This window comes from Ovis canadensis, chromosome 6, assembly GCF_042477335.2.
Source record: "Ovis canadensis isolate MfBH-ARS-UI-01 breed Bighorn chromosome 6, ARS-UI_OviCan_v2, whole genome shotgun sequence".
Lineage (NCBI taxonomy): Eukaryota > Metazoa > Chordata > Mammalia > Artiodactyla > Bovidae > Ovis > Ovis canadensis.
The window spans coordinates 76,274,382-76,291,665 of record NC_091250.1 but is presented as its reverse complement, the minus strand read 5'-3'; the positions used below and the strand labels follow the sequence as shown (position 1 = coordinate 76,291,665).

At 41.8% G+C, this 17,284-nt stretch overlaps 1 protein-coding gene across 11 annotated transcripts in view; it reads left to right on the top strand.

The window, feature by feature from the left end:
• APBB2 (amyloid beta precursor protein binding family B member 2) overlaps positions 1 to 17,284 on the top strand; it is a 381,548-nt gene that overhangs the window by 182,624 nt on the left and 181,640 nt on the right. For all 11 annotated transcript variants that reach the window (XM_069593941.1, XM_069593939.1, XM_069593936.1 and 8 more), the window contains one exon: positions 8,796 to 9,605. In XM_069593941.1, coding sequence (XP_069450042.1) covers positions 8,796 to 9,605 — 810 coding nt within the window. The remainder of the gene's footprint in view (positions 1 to 8,795; positions 9,606 to 17,284) is intronic.

The window sequence follows — 17,284 nt, the reverse complement described above, 5'->3', positions numbered from 1 at the left end:
GTCCAAGTCCTTTTCTCCTTTACATAACACTGCATGTTACATCTTCACAGAGAGATAAAATAAAACACAATAAAATAAACACTAAGCTCAGCAGAGGTAGATGAGGGACAGGAAATATCCTTTTATTAAAAACAGCTAAAAACAATGTGACTAACCTAAATTCATATGAGAAAATTAGGAACTTAAGAGACAATTTTCAGAGGCCAATTTACGGACAGAGTGTAGATTTTCTTTGTAAATACATATTTGAATAAGTATGTTAATTTTGCAGAATCAAAACAAATACATATGTCCTTTAGAAACTGCATGTTAAGTGTTGAGATGAATTCCTTGTAGGAATTCTTTAGTATTTAAAGTCTTTTACTACACTGTAAGATAGACTCAGTATGGAAATGTAAGAGTAAAGCTGGCAAATAATATATAAATGATGTGTTTTCTGATTTCCTCTGAGTAGAGGTAAGCTAATCAAATAACTTATAGAAATTTCTTATTGTCACTATATTTTGTTATACCAGTTATGTACATTTCCTGTTGTTAGACTGCTTTATTCATTAGTAGTTATATAAAAGATAATGAAACCATTAGCCAACATGGCTTTTAATAACAGCTATTGCTGTCATGCATTTGGTGTAGGACGTAACACATTTTATAAGGAGAACAGTATTCTTATCTCAGTGGAGTATCATTCCAGCCATTTTTTACCTGAAAATACAATAGCACCTAGTGGAGAGCGTGGGATAAGGCTTGGTTTCAGTCTCATTTTCCAACTCTGAGGAGCTGTGACTACCGGGAGCCTTTAAAAAAAAAACCCAAAACATACCAGAATATATACCTTATATGCCTGGAAAATTCCTGCTGAAATTTCAACATGCAGCACAGAAGTCCCTTGTGAGGAGGTCTCAGCCTGTGACATAGTCAGGTAATTAGCCTATTCCAAGGATTCTGCCATTGTTGAATGTTTTTTTTTTTTTCTCTTTTGAGATTGACTTGTCAGTTGCTCAAGAAAACCTGTGTCCTTACTTTAGCTTACCTTCTTTTTTTTTTTTCTATCTACACCAGCTTGACCACTGATTATATTAATCAAACTCCACCATATAACTCTAAGCTATATTTTAAACAATACAGTCATCTTCAGAAAAAAAGCATTATTTAAAAGAAGATAAAATGATGAAAAGAGCTTAGAAATTGAGCAAAGAAAATATGCTTGGTATAAGCATATAATTTCCCAAGGTGACTACATCTGCCAGGCTTGGTGTTGGAATGCCTGGTTTCCCCTGCTTCGAGTGCCTTTCTTTTCCTTGTCACTGGTGGACTCCTACTTACGTATCCTTCAAGACCCAATTCAGCTGTTACTTTCGTGAGAGTCTTCCCTCCACCTCTCTCCGCATCCCTAATACCTTCTGCTTGTAAGCCCCTCTGCCTGCTCTAACCACTGGGAGGTGGGTTAATAACTTCTCCTTCCCACTGCCCTGTCTGACCGAGTTTCTTAAGGGAAAGCTTTTGGTACATCTCTCTTGGCTTTCCTCAGATTCACTTGGGCTGTTGAACAGAGTGAGCCCTCAGGCAGTTTAGATGAACAGGGCAAGGGAAACCCTTAGGTGGGTCAGAGATGCAGGTTGAAATCACCCCTTTATCTCAGTGCCTGGGGAAGGTGCCCCATGAACCAACTGTGTGAGGTTGTCCTCCCAGTTTAAAAATGTCCAAGGTTCTAATCCTGTGATCTCTCTGACCCAGGAACCCTACCTGCTTCTCAATAACCTTTGCCTTCTTTGTTCATAGAGAACTTCTTATCATTTTTGCCACATTGAGAGTTTACTCTCATGAGTAATTTCAGGAACCAGCTTTATTTTGCCTCTCCTTCCTAAAAGGAAAAAAAAAAAATCTGAGTTTACTTCATTTCCTTAATACTTTGAGGTCTAGTTCAAAAGGCAACATTCCTCAGGGTAGAAGTTTTGCTGTTAACCCCTCAGTGGAAATAAAATTGTATAGCAGAAAACAAAAAGATGTGAGGTCTCATTTAGAAATTGGGCAGACGTTGGGCTTCCCTGGGCCCATTTGTCAATTGCCAATTTTGTAAGCATGTGACAGGAGCGGGAGGAAGAGCAGTAGGTTATTGAAGAGACACATTTCCTGCCATTACTGACAATTTTTCTTCAACAGGAGGCTAGAGGTCTCAGCAAAGAGAAGTGGGGAGGGTGAGTGTAACTATGGGCTCCAGCATGGGTTTATATTAGGATGTCATCTGAGTTACAGGGGTTGCATCTCAGTGCTGGGATCTTTGTGACTCAGGGTTTGAGGAAAGCTTTGTTAGCCATGAAATTAAAGTGACCCTGGCTTACCTAATTTTGGTTAGGCTTCATAAAAAATACTCTGTGCATTATATTAACTTAAGCTGAAAATCTGTTTCTCTAAAAGAGAAAAGAGCATGCTTCTCTTCTGATTATTCCAGAAAAAGTCTTAGGATTATTGTTCAGTTGCTCAGTCGTGTCTAACTCTTTGCAACTCCATGGACTGCAGCACGCCAGACTTCCCTGTCCTTCACTACCTTCTGGAGTTTGCTCAGATTTATGTCCATTGAGCCTATGATGCCATCCAACCATCTCATCCTCTGTCTCCCCCTTCTCCTCTTGCCTTCAGTCTTCCCAGGCATCCAGGTCTTTTCCAGTGAATCGGCTTTTCACATCAGGTGGCCGAAGTATTGGAGCTTCAGCTACAGCATCAGTTCTTAATGAATATTCAGGGTTGATTTCCTTTAGGATTGACTGGTTTGACCTCCTTGCTGTCCAAGGGACTCTCAAGAGTCTTCTCCAGCATTCCAGTTCAAAGGCATGCTTTTCCTTGAATCAGTCACCATAGCCATGGGGATTTGCTACTCTAATTGGCTGGGCTGGGGCCAGGGACCTCATGAATCAAGGGTAGAGTCATCTCTGCCTGAACACGGGGGCTGGATCTCTAGAATGTAAGCTCCATGAGAGCAGATATTTTTGTCAGTTTTGTTCACTTCTGTCTCCTCAACAGTTAGAATGGTGTCTGTGACTAGTGCATGAAAAAATACCTGTCAAATGAATGAGTGAGCATGGAGGATGGCTGATTCTTGAGAAAAATTGTGAAACTTTTATTAGAAAAGGAGGAAGTACTTGCCAGACCGCAGCGGATGTTTGTCCATCGAGCATGCAGGAGGGTGACAAGAGTGGTGATATGAGCCCTTTTCCCACTCTTGGTTCTGAACATATACCTAGCTCTGCTATAGGAATCCATCCTCTTGAATTGATGTTGAATCTTTGTGAGTTACGCTCAAAACAGCATGATGAATAGATGTGGAAGTGATGGCAATATCATGGGTCCCAGCCACCTTCCCCTGGGTTTGATCCCTGGATCGGGAAGATTCCCCTGGAGAAGGAAATGGCAACCCACTCCAATATTCTTGCCTGGAAAACCCCATGGACAGAAATGTCTGGCAGGTTCCAGTCCATAGGGTCACGAAGAGTCGGACACAACTAAGCAACTAACACTAACACATACATTCACCTTCCAGACTAATTAAATCAGATATCTGGAGTGTCTTTGGGGGTGGGCCTAGGCTTCTGTACTTTTTAACAGCTCCCCAAAGTGTGCATGCAGCTAGGATTGGAGTGGTTCCTTGTTCCTGTCATGCCTATTGCCTTATCTGTCAGGGACCTCTGACCCCTTAGCCTTTTCCCCCAGCTCTTCACCCTCCCACCCCAGACGAGATCCTGGAGTGCATTCCTCACTGTTCACATCTGGCACCTTAATCATGTCCCTCTCTGTGCCTGTTTCTTTCCTATTTAAAAATCCCATCCCGTAGGTTGCCTTTTCATTTGCTTGATAAGTTTTGTTTTCCTGAGCAAAACCTTTTTTGATGTAGCCCCACTTGTTCATTTTTGCTTTTGGTGTCAAACGCAAAATACCATTGCCAAAATCTCTGTCAAGGGGCTCACCCCGCTATATTTTCTTTGATAATTTTGATGATTCCAGGCCTTAATTTCAAGTCTTTAGTCCATTTTAAGTGCATTTTTGTGTATCATATAAGATAGTGTTCTAGTTTCATTCTTTCGCATGAAGCTGGCCAGTTTTTCCCAACACCTTTGTTGAGGAAGCTGTCCTTTCCCCGCTGTATATTCTTGGTTCCTTTGTCATAGATTAGTTGAACGTATATGTGTGGACTTGTTTCTAGGCTCTCCGTTCTGTCCCATTGAACTATGTGTCTGCTTTTATGCCGCCAGCCTTTTATTTATTTATTTATTTTGAAATTGTTTATTCTGTTTTTCTCTGTTGTGACTGTTTCAAAACTTTGTCCTCCTCATGTTCCCTCTAGACCGCTTCCCTCAGGGAAAGACTTTACGGAGAAACTGAGGTTCTCAGTTCTGCTTTTCTTTGGATTTGTGTCACCACAGTGATGTATGTGCCTGACCCTGTCCTGACTCCCGCTCCCTCCTCCCCACATCTTGGACGAGGCTGACGTTCCCACATCTGTTCTGCGGGTTCCCCCGGAGTGGTCTGTCCCTCTGTTGTGTTTCTTCTTTTCCCCTCTGTGCCGGCTTCAGCTTTCCCGGCCTATAAAAAAAGGAAACGCGGCTGGGACTCTCACTTTAAAGAACAGAAGTTCCTTGCCACATCCCCAGATCACCCTCCAGCTGTTCTTCTTTCTCCTTCTGCTTGTTTTCTAGTGAAGTTCCTTAAAGGTCACTCCCTGCCCAACTCTGCCATCCTCCTGAAGCTGAGATAACAGGAGACGCTGCTGTCCTTATAATCACTCAGTGCACCTGGCTCTTTTCAGTCCTTATCTCTAAATCCAGGTGGCTCATGGAGACCTCACTGTACAGCCTGGTCAAGAGATGAGTGACCAGAGCTGGCCCTATAGCAGTGTGAGTAGCTCCCTGTACCCGAGTCTCCCATGCCCACCTCATCCTCTCCCTACTGTCTCTTTTTCATATTGGAATATAGTTGTTTGTAATGTTGTGTTGCTTTCTGCTGTACAGCAAAGTGACTCAGTTATACATATTTCCACTTTTTTTTAGATTTCCTCCCCATGTAAGTCACCACAAATCACTGAGTAGAGTCCCCTGTGCTATACAGATTGACATGTGTACCCTCCCTACTGTCTTGACTGGACTGTTCCAGTAGCCTTCCAGCAAGTCTCCTTGCCAAGGCTTTGTTCTCCTCAGGTAAATAGTAGAGTCAGTCTCTAACACCAGACAGAAGAACATGAAGATGGACTCAGCCTGCCTCTCTAGTTAGGGAGACACCCTCTGTCTACTTTATTATGCTCTTTCCCTGACAACCACTGATGTTTTAATGCCAAATTTTCATTGTTTCTGTATTGCCTTTTATCGGAGTCATCTCCGTCTTGGAGAATATGTTTGAGGAAAGAAAAGAACACAACCCTCGCACACACACGTTTGAACCTCATTCATTCTTCTTGCAGCAGTTAAAGTGCTTGATATTCTTCTCTACCTCAGGGTCAAGTCCATCTCTTGGAGCAGGTCTTACAGGACTCTCTGCCCGATCCGTCCCCCCTTCTCTTTACTATCTCTCCTCTCATGTCTTGATTTGCTCAAATTCCCCAGATGGTAATCCATGCTCTCTTACCTGCAGCTCCTCTCCAATGTGAAGTGGGAAGATCACTTACCCCTTTGTGCCCTGATTGCTTTCTGTCACTTTGTGTGTGAGTGTCTGAGGCTGAAAGCACCTAGCGGGTGGGACCTTATGTGTCTTGGTTTCTGCATTCCCAGCGACAGCACCAGGCGAGAACGTGCTCAGTACATGATGGCTGGAGGTGTGGTGGCCAGAGAGAGAAGAGTGCGGCGCAGGAGGGAGCTGTGAGATGAGAGTCATCCCTGATGTGTGTTGAGCTCTTACAGTATGCCAGGCATTAGGTTCAAGCTTGACAGCTTTCTCTCTCAGTCCTCAGCAAAGCTCAGTGATGTGTAGATACTATTAAGCATTATCCTGGTAAAGAAATGAAGAGTTTAAGCAACTTTTATGTTATGTCAAGGAGATTGGACTTAACTCATAGGCTTTTTTGACCGTAAAGAAAATAACTAAATTTTAGAAGATTTAAAAAGACATTATAAGATTTTCTTCCCTTTAAAAAAAGAATCACATACCTCCTTTCTCTTAAATCTGAGGATTTTCTTCTGTAATTAAACTCCTCTAGACTCGGCTTCTTTACCCCTTCTTGTTAGTCTGTTTGCTCCCTGTGTCTCTGCAGCAAGACCATTTTTGTACAACTCAGATCAAATGCCTGATTAATCTAGGGGCCTGACAGCAGGCAGCTTTGTGCTCTGTCACTTGGATTAAAAGGCTGAAGATCACTCGTATTTATTGTTTATGCACTGTGCTAACCTCCTAGCACCATTTCGCATTTTAATCCTTACAACAGCCAAGTACTATTATCGTCCCCATTTTTCAGACAAGGAGACTGAGAGCCTGATGTCCTGGATCATTTAACCAGGAATTAGCATGGACCAGGCTTGTGCCTCATGTCTTGACCTGCGTTCTGTGCCGTCATCCTCATGGGCACTGCCTCCCCACTTTTGGGAGCCTCCTTTCTGCTGCCTTGGCCTTTCTAGGGAGTTGCTCATCTCTACCCCCTTCAGGACCCTGTGAGCCCAGAGGACTTGCTGGCTGATGTATTAACATCTAGGGACAACTGTGTACTCCTTAGGATTAACTGACTGCCTTAGTTCTAGATCTGAACCTTTTATTTTGCTTCTAGATGATACTATCATTTAGTATTTAAAACACACCTGGATTGTGTTCAGGCTTTGATCTATAAAAACAGCATCTACAGAGCTATTTTTGGTCCTGTTATTCTAACTTAATCCTCCCAAATTTTGCATTTGTGATTTCTAGCAAGCAGAAGAGTTACAGTGGGCTAGAAGGGGTGGTAGGATCCAAAAGGCTGGTGAAACATGGCTCAAAGGTTTTATCTGTCGCATACAAGATATAAAAGCTACTTAAGTATTAAATCACCTAAAAATTTTGATGGTATTCTTTGTGAAAGTGTTTATGGTTATAAACAAAGTAAATGAAAATTTCTCCCTAATAACATTGCTAGAATATACTATCTAATGTCTTAAAACAGCCTCATAAAAATTTTTTTGTCACATTTTCTTAAAAGTCAGCAGATTGCCAGCTTTCTCATAATAATGTCACTCCAAATACCCGAGTCTAAATATAATTTTCTCTCCTGTCCTATGTTATGGGTATTATGTCTCAGGGAAAACTTCATGTGGGTTCAAGGTGGACCCTTTTCATATCAAATGCTGCTCTGAAATGAGGTTGAATTACATATTAAAACATGTTTTCTGTAAAACGGTAGTACTAGCCAAAGCAGTATAAGGAATTTTTTTTTAATTCAGTTGTCAGTATTGTTTAAAAGATCCTAGACCCTAGATCCCCAGTGAAGCCCAAGTGCTGAGATAGGTGTGGGTAAGCAGGAATCCTCTGGGCTCCCGCCTTAGCCATCTCTGCGGGCCATATGGTCTTTCTGTTGTAAATATGGACACGGCTTGGAGGGCACAGATGTTGCCTAGCTCCAGAGAAGCACACAAGGCTCTAGCGGTGACTCTTTTCTAAAATATCCCATCCTGAGTGTTGGACAATGGAAAGGGACATTGCTAAGCTCCCAAACTGGAGAACATTCTTTCCTTCCTCCCCTGCAGATGCCTCTGTTTTGCTCGATGGAGAAGGAGGGGGTTGTCACACTACAATTTCAGAAATGTTAGGAGCTGTGCTTTGGTTCATCTACTGCTGATATAGAGCCCTTGGAGGTCTCTGGAGGGCAAGGGATCAGATAAGAAAGAAGTCATTCGTCACAGGCTGAGAAATCTGAAACTTTAGGAATACCCCCTGATGAAGTTTGTTCTTTTCTAGTTTGAGGAATCTTTCTCTCTTCCTAGCAAAGAGACACATGGAACAAATCACTGATGGTGTGGACAATATTTGAGATAAATGCAACTGCCAGACAGTTTTCCAGGAGTTCTGCAAGGGCACGTGGTGCCTGCAAACTGCTGAGTGTGTGTTTTAATTCACTGGAATATATTCAGACTCCTTTGGGGGCTCTAACACGTCTCTAGCCTTGGGCTCAATGCTGCATTATTATAAATTGTTTTATGTGTATGTTCTTGAGTAATTAAACCATTTCCCCAAAATTTATGGTTAGTACACACAGTAAGCCCAAGTCAGAAATGTTCACAAGACATTATCAAAACTCTAATGGAGGTTTGGCTTTTGCTGGCATTCAGAACACGATTTCTAAATGTGGTGGAGAAAAATTACCTTGGATACGTGGTGCCTTACTGAACAGTGACCTTTCAGGTTAATTAAGAATACTGGAGCCCCAGAGGCTTTCTGACCAACCTTTTTGTTGCCTGAGGTAATGACAAAATAGAAATGTGGTGTAAATGTTTAGAAAGCAGATGATTTTCGAGGTTGTGAATAAATGAAGACCAGCTGTGGGAAGGAAGTGCTTTTATATTACTTCAAAAGAGAGATAAATTTTTATTCTAAGTAAAATTTGAAACCTCAGACCACCACGCTTTTCTATAAATTGGCTTTTGTGTATCCACGGTAAGCCTTTTATTTGCTCCTGGTTAATGTATGAGCACATGGTGAAAAGAGAGAGGAAGATGGGTCAGTTCTACAAAACTGCAATGGAAGCATTGATTCCTTCAATTTTCTGTTATAGAAATGTTTGCTCACTCTGTACACTAAGTCATTTGATCATGCCAGGCATCTAATGACCAGCTTTCTTCTTCTTTTTTTCCCAGCTGACTCAGGTGTAGACACTTTGGCAGTGTTTATGGCCAGCAGCGGAACCACAGACGTCACGAATCGGAACAGCCCAGTCACACCACCAAACACCCTCAATCTCCGGTCCTCCCACAATGAACTATTGAACGCCGAAATAAAACACACAGAAACCAAGAATAGCACACCCCCTAAATGCAGGAAAAAATATGCACTAACTAATATCCAGGTGGCCATGGGCCTCTCGGATCCAGCCGCACAGCCCCTGCTGGGAAATGGCTCTGCCAACATCAAGCTGGTGAAAAACGGGGAGAACCAGCTCCGGAAGGCTGCAGAACAAGGGCAGCAGGACCCCAACAGGAACGTCAGCCCCACCGCAGTCATCAACATCACTTCCGAGAAGTTAGAGGGTAAAGAGCCCCACCCTCGGGACTCCCCCGACTGTGAGATTTTACCCTCCCAGCCCCGGAGAACCAAGAGCTTCCTGAACTACTATGCAGACCTGGAGACCTCCACCAGGGAACTCGAGCAGAACGTGGGCAACCAGCTTGGGGCTGTGGGAGAGAAGGCCCAGCCAGGCCAGGCCTCCCCCACTGTCGGGAATGGAGATGTGCTGCTTCAGAAACCAAACAAGCCCCAGTCTAGCCCCGAGGAGGGCCACATAGCCACAGTATCATCCAGCCCAGAGACCAAGAAGGATCATCCTAAAACAGGGGCCAAAACCGATTGTGCACTCCACCGGATCCAGAACCTGGCGCCAAGCGATGAAGAGTCCAGCTGGACCACTCTGTCCCAAGACAGCGCCTCCCCCAGCTCCCCGGACGAGACAGGTACCTGGGAGAGGTGTAGCCTGCGGTGGCACTTTCCCTTCTTGATGGAATTAATCTCTGCAGTGACCCCCTCCCCCCAAATTTTCATTTGCAGGTGGAGAAGAACTTGAACCTCTTAGGGAAAAATTGGGCAATTTATGTGAAAAGTACTCAGCATTTTCATTTTGATTTATGCATAAGTTGTTTGTCCTGGGAAGCATTTTTATAAAAGAAATAAGTCCCTGGTGTTAAATACAGTAAAACATCACTTATTTGGAAATTAACCTGCCAGTGGTTAGGTGAACCGTTTTCTACATACTATCTCGAAACACTGGGTTTTGTAAGGAAAATAATAAGACAGTTTCCAGGGGTGGATGCAACCTGAGAAAGAGAACAACTATTTTTAAAGTTCTCAGAAAAACGTGCTTATGCTCAAGCAAATGAAAAGTTTAAAGTTTAAGAAGTTGAAAGTCTATTCATTAAAGACATTTCCTTTTTGACCTTTACTGGGAAATATGTTTTTAGCCTTGTGCAAGTGATATTTGAAAGTGAGAAAGTGGTGTTTCTTTTAATATATTTTCAGAAGTTTTGGATTTTAACTACTCTAGTTGAGACCAGTCTTTCTTGACTTTTGTCTATGTTTGTAACATCTTTGGATTTTTCACAGAACTGAAAATTGTCACAGAAATGAGCAGGGTCCTAAAACTGAACTACTTTTTATCTCATCTTCTCATAGTCCCCTTTTTACTGATCATAAGGTTAAAAGATTGGAGAACTGAATTGTATCTGAATTCACTGTAAACAAGCACTCACAAAGGCTTCTTTCTTTACCCTAATCCTGCATCTAGTGGTTCCCAGGGCTGTGTTAATGTGATACAGATATTACAGATAGAACCACCAGGGAAGGAAATGACATTTTCCCAACCCATAAGGCAGAGAAGTTACAAGGACTACAGATAGGAAAAGAGAAGGAGAAAATAAGACATTACCTTGTTTAAAAAAAGAAAAAAAGGCTTTTTGAAGTGCCCTTTAAAATCACAGTGCTTTACGTGATAGATTTCATCAGCTTCCTTTTGCTGGACATATGGCAGTAGGGAGGTTGAGATGAGCCCATTTCATCTCATAAACGTCTGAGCCTGCACATTATTGGAATTATAATTATGTTTAGTAATGTCACTGAGTTCACAACTCTATTACTTTTTACATTTAGAGAATTCATATCCTGTAGCCAATAGAAACTGTCACCTGCCAGTGTCTGAATCTATATAAACGACTCCTTGAGTATCTCACGTTCAATCTTGCCCTCATGTGTTCAGCGCCCTCCGCTGAGGCCATGCCTTCCTCAGGTCATGGCAGCCTTTCTGCTGCTCTTCTGAGCACAGCGCTCCTGTTGTAGTTATGCTTTAAATCTTACTGAGATGTATTAGGTAAAGTCTCCCCTGTTCCTCACTCTGTTTGCCTTTTTTCCAATGAAAACCACTACTTTTTTTTTTTAAAGCATTTTTTTTTCAGGAGCCAGTTTAGGCATATACCCTCATTTATAATAAACTTTATAATTTCTTCCTATTTCATAATATTTTTAAAGAGTCTTTACCTTTTCGAGATACATACTAGAATATCATAGAATAATATATAGTGTAATATATTCTTATTGAAATAATACATGTATGCCATTTGTCCATAAGCTAATTCTTGTTAAAGGTGGGTACATAAGGCTTTATTATTATGTTCTCTCTACTTTTGTGGGCTTAAAATTTTCCATGGTAAAAAATTTTAAAAATGACTGACATTATTTTATGAATGCTTCGCTTTTTCCACTGAAGTATGTATTTTGCAGATCAGTCCATAATAGGACATAGCGGTGTTCTACCTCAGGCTAAGTTTAAGCTGTAGCTGTTAAGCATGCTGTTCCACCCTCTTAAAGCTCTGTGGTTTAACAATTCCCCTGATGCTGAGTGTTTAGGGTTTCTATCCCCAACCCCTTTGCTTATTGAATGCTGCTGTCAGTAAGGGGTGGCAGAGAGCACAGAGCTTAAACTGACCCCATGCACTGGCTCTCTCCAGGGATCCTTTCCAGGGTCTCCTTGGCTCACTGCTCATTTGCTCAGTGTCCCGGTGTTACTTGCTGCTGAGTTTCTCTACAGAACCCATTAGAGTGCTTGGCATGTTATGTGTACTGGATTAGAGTTTTCTGACTTGTTGAGGGGTTAGGTTCATTTTTCTTTCTTCAAGTCACTTTTGAAGACCTTGAGTTTTAGAGTAAGGATGACAGTATGGTGATGGTCCATAATGGATCACTAAGGATAGACATTTTGATTCACATGTGCTTGGAAAAATGTGTTAGCTGTGACTCAACTCTACCTGTGAGATTGAGGGGTTTTTAAAAGAAATTTAGAAGCTATCCCTTCAAAAATGAATATTTGGGAATTCTTTTGGAATTTCTTCAGAGCCCCTTGTGAACTCCCATTGGAAAAATACCTCTTGAGACTTCCCAAGTGGTCCAGTGATTAGGACTGTACACTCTCACTGCTGTGGGCCTGGGTTCAATCCCCAGTCAGGGAACTAAGATCCCACAGACCATGCAGTGTGGCTATTAAAAAAAAAAAAAAAGAGAGAGAAAGAAAATTGATGACTTTTCATAGGGGCTTAATAAAATTGAAGATATAGAGTATGAAACTGACTATCCTATAGAATGGCCATTTTCAAAATTTGATTCATTATTGATGTGTACAAAAGCAGGATATACACAGAGAAAACCAAATCAGATGGTGTGATAGTGGGCCTAATGCTTCATTAGCTTAGCATTGAGAGGACAGGCTCTTGAGTCAACTGCTAGAGTTCAGATCTCCTCTGGGTTCCACGTAGGCAGTTCGCAGAGCCTCTCAACTGTAAAGTTTGGTGCTAGTAATGTTTTAGCCTAGATCTGGTGTGAAGATTAAGTGAAGACATCTTTGAAGAGCCCTTAGAACAGTGTCTGGCATATATCAAGAACTTAATAAATATTAGTGCTTATTTTTATTATCATTATCAGTACAGCCGTGGGATATAAAAGTTTATTTCTCTCTTAATTATGAATCACTTGTATTTTGGTCTCTGATTTTAGTTAGGACTTTCTGTACCCTAAGAGAAAGGATTGGTAATTTGTCTTCATCTTTGTACTGTCATGACTTGCCTGAAATACAGCGGGTGAACTGGTAAGTAAATAATGATTAATTGAATAAAAATGGAGGTCATCTACATATCCCCAAATGGCCCTGATGTAGTGAGTAAATCATTTGATGTTATATTTTAATCAATGTCTGATTTTGATATTGGGTACTTATTTTATTTTATTTGATATTAGGTACTTACTGAGCATGGCCCCACCTATCAGAACAAGACCCAGTTTCCCCCTCAGTCAGTCTCTCCCATCAGGAAGCTTCCATAAGCCTTTTATCCTCCTCCATCAGAGGGCAGACAGACTGAAAACCACAATCACAGAAAACTAACCAATCTGATCACATGGACCACAGCCTTGTCTAACTCAATGAAACTATGAGCCATGCCGTGTAGGACCACCCAAGACAGACGGGTCATGGTGGAGAGATCTGACAAAACGTGGTCCACTGGAGAAGGGAATGGCAAACCACTTCAGCATTCTTGCCTTGAGAACCTCATGAACAGTATGAAAAGGCAAAAAGATAGGATACTGAAAGAGGAACTCCCCAGGTCAGTAGGTGCCCTATATGCTACTGGAGATCAGTGAAGGACTAACTCCAGAAAGAATCAAGAGACGGAGCCAAAGAAAAAACAACACCCAGTTGTGGATGTGTCTGCTGATAGAAGTCAAGACTGATGCTGTAAAGAGCAATATTGCATAGGAACCTGGAATGTTAGGTCCATGAATCAAGGAAAATTGAAAGTGGTCAAACAGGAGATGGCGAGAGTGAACATCAACATTTTAGTAATCAGTGAACTAAAATGGACTGAAATGGGTGAATTTGACTCAGATGACCATTATATCTACTACTGTGCACAAGAATCCCTTAGAAGAAATGGAGTAGCCCTCATAGTCCACAAAAGAGTCTGAAATGCAGTACTTGGATGCAATCTCAAAAACGACAGAATAATCCATCTCTGTTCATTTCCAACGCAAACCATTGAATATCACAATAACCCAAGTCTCTGTCCTGATCAATAATGCTGAAGAAGCTGAACAGTTCTATGAAGACCTACAAGAAAAAAAAAGCAAGAGAGTTGCAGAAAAACATCTACTTCTGCTTTACTGACTATGCCAAAGCCGTTGACTATGTGGATCACAACAAACTGTGGAAAATTCTTCAAGAGGTGGGAATACCAGACCACCTGACCTGCCTCCTCAGAAATCTGTATGCAGGTCAAGAAGCAACAGTTAGAACCGGACATGGAACAACAGACTGGTTCTGAATCGGGAAACAAGTATGTCAAGGTTGTATAGTGTCACCCTGCTTATTTAACTTAAATGCAGAGTGCATCATGAGAAATGCTGGGCTGGATGAACCACAAGCTGGAATCAAGATTGCCAGGAGAAATATCAGTAACCTCAGATATGCAGGTGACACCACCCTTATGGCAGAAAGTGAAGAAGAACTAAAGAGCCTCTTGATCAAAGTGAAAGAGGAGAGTAAAGGGTTGGCTTAAAGCTCAACATTCAGAAAAGTGAGATCATGGCATCTGGTTCCATCACTTCATGGCAAATAGATGGAGAAACAGTGGAAACAGTGACAGACTTTATTTTAGGGGGGCTCCAAAGTCACTGCAGATGGTGACTGCAGCCATGAAATTAAAAGACGCTTGTTCCTTGGAAGAAAAGTTACGACCAACCTAGACAGCATATTAAAATGCAGAGACATTACTTTGCCAACAAAGGTCCATCTAGTCAAGGCTATAGTTTTTCCAGTACTCATGTACAGATGTGAGAGTTGGACTACAAAGAAAACTGAGAGCCAGAGAATTGATGCCTTTGAACTATGGTGTTGGAAAAGATTCTTGAGAGTCCCTTGGACAGCAAGGAGATCCAACCAGTCCATCCTAAAGGAAATCAGTCCTGAATATTCATTGGAAGGACTGATGCTGGAGCTGAAACTCCAATATTTTGGCCATTCGATGCAAAGAACTGACTCATTGGAAAAGACCCTGATGCTGGGAAAGATTGAAGGCAGGAGAAGGGTTCAACAGAGGATGAGGTGGTTGGATGGTATCACTAAGTCAGTAGACATGGGTTTAAGTAAACTCAGGGAGTTGGTGATGAACAGGGAGGCCTGATATGCTGCAGTCTTTAGGGTCACACAGAGTCGGACACGACTGAGCAACTGAACTTATTTTATAACTTAGCTGAAAATGTTGCTTCATAATGGGGGGATACTGATTAATCAGTTATTGTGGAAGGCACAGTGAAATTCTGGGTTCCAGATCTTTTGGGGACTTTATCACACTCGGGCGACCATGCTGGCATGTGAACCAAGGTCTCTAGACACAGCATCCAACATTTTTCCACTGTATCATAGTTTTGAGACCTTGGCTTGTGGCACCAGTGGCTGAATACATCAGACTTTATACACTTTGACCAGAGAATCTTTATAATCTAGAAGATGGAAAATTATATTTTAGAGAATCTTTTCATTCTTATAAGCAGTTGAGTTTCAGCTCAACTCTTAGCTCCTCTGTGAAACCTTTCCAGGCTCTCTGAGCTGTTGAAAGTCCTTTTTCTGTACCTCAAGGCAGTATTTCCAAGTCTCGAGTTACCACATTCCTCTCAGAAGTTTGTAACCTTACTGAAAGGTTTTTGTTTGGACTTGGAGCTCTATGAAAGCAGGGGCAAAGTCTTTATCATGTGTGGATACAAAGCTTTTCTCACAGTAGGTAACACATAGTGACAAGCTCCATAAACCTTATCTGTTTGCTAGTTGGGTCGATGGAGCTGGACCACAACTGTGCATACTCTCTGTGGTTTACTACATCAGTCTAGTTATAAAAACAGAAAAAGTAAGGGACTTTCCTGGTGGTCCAGCAGTTAAGACTTTATACTTCTACTGGAGTAGGAAATGGAAACCCATTCCAGTATTCTTGCCTGGGAAATCCCATGGACGGATGAGCCTGGCAGGCTATATATAGTCCCTGGGGTTGCAAAGTCGGATGTGACTGAGCATGCGTGCACTTGAGCGCCACAGACACACATGTGCTTCCACTCCAGAAGGCATGGGTTTAATCTCTGCTTATGCTGAAAAAGTCAGCACAACTTATATAAAATAGTTGTTCAGAACACCTGGATAGGGTGATTCTTATTTTATTCTAGGCTCCAGGGAGAGATGACGACTTGGGGGCAGCATTTCAATCCATCACAAACATTCTTTGTATTAGATGTCTCTGTACTGCGCTCACTCATTTGTGTCCATCTCTTTGCGATGCCATGAACTGTAGCTCATCAGGCTCCCAGTTTTCCAGGCAAGAATACTGGAGTGAGTTGCTGTGGCCTCCTCTGGGAATCTTGCTAGTCCAGGGATTGAACTCAGGTCTCCCACATTGTGGGCAGATTTTTTACTGTCTGAGCCACCAGGGAAGCCCATGAATACTGGAGTGGGTAGGCTATCCCATCTCCAGGGTATCTTCCCCACCCAGGAGTTGAACAGGGATCTGCTGCATTATAGGCAGATTCTTTACACAGCTGAGCTACCATAAGTCTACAGTTCAGAGCAGCCAGAAAAAAGAACCATTTCGTGTTCACTTACCTGCATATTTTGTGAGTTGATTTCATTGTGAGTTGATCTGTACTGCTTAAGAGTTTAAATCCTTTGACGTCTTAAATTGATTGGTTTCCAGTCTTAAGGCAAGCAAAGTGGAACTCTTGCAAGTTGGATAGCTGCTGAGGGCAAAAGCCGAGGCACGAACCTAATTATGTCAGCACAGTCGGCTGCACTCATTATTTCTGGCCTTTGCTAGCTTAAGAGTGTTAGAGCTTTGGACAAGTTGATATTATTAACACTTTTTAGAAATTTTTAAGTTTTCTGTCAATAGATTTTGGCAATTTCAAACATAAAGTGTTTTTTAATTGCTGTTTGAAAGCTCCCATCCCTTAAAGGGAAAAAAAAAAAATCCAGAATATGGAAAAGGCTCAGTGTTCAGTTGGTTTGTCCTGCTGCATACATTTTAATCTTTTAAATACCCAGTAGTGATTCACTCGCCTTTCTGTCTTGTCATCTCAATTGAGAGTTCCCTGATGTGACAGGAGGAACTGAAGAAGACACATGTGAAATGTTTCCAAAATAGCTCGGACGGATTGTGTTCCGGGTGGATGGTGTGATTTCCAAATTAGATTTTAGTGCCTCGGGGCTCAGATGGATAAAAAGACTGTTTTATCTCATCCCATGAACTTAAGGAAGAAAATTATTTTGCTCCATTAATTATTTTTGGAAAGTTCTAGAAAATATATATATACAATTGAATGATAAGATAGATTTTGGTTGCTTTCCATTATGAAGTATTATAGGAGGTACTTCAGGGCACATGCTAAAAATAGATACAATGAAATGAGTGGCCACAAAAGTTGTAACAGTCTAGTCATGAACACAAGACTGTTGGTATATTCAAGATGGAACCAGGAAGGAGCTATGAAATGCTGGCATGCTATGGGATAGAGGGAGCTTAGAGGAGAAAGAAACTTGAATTGTTTGGGATATGGAAGT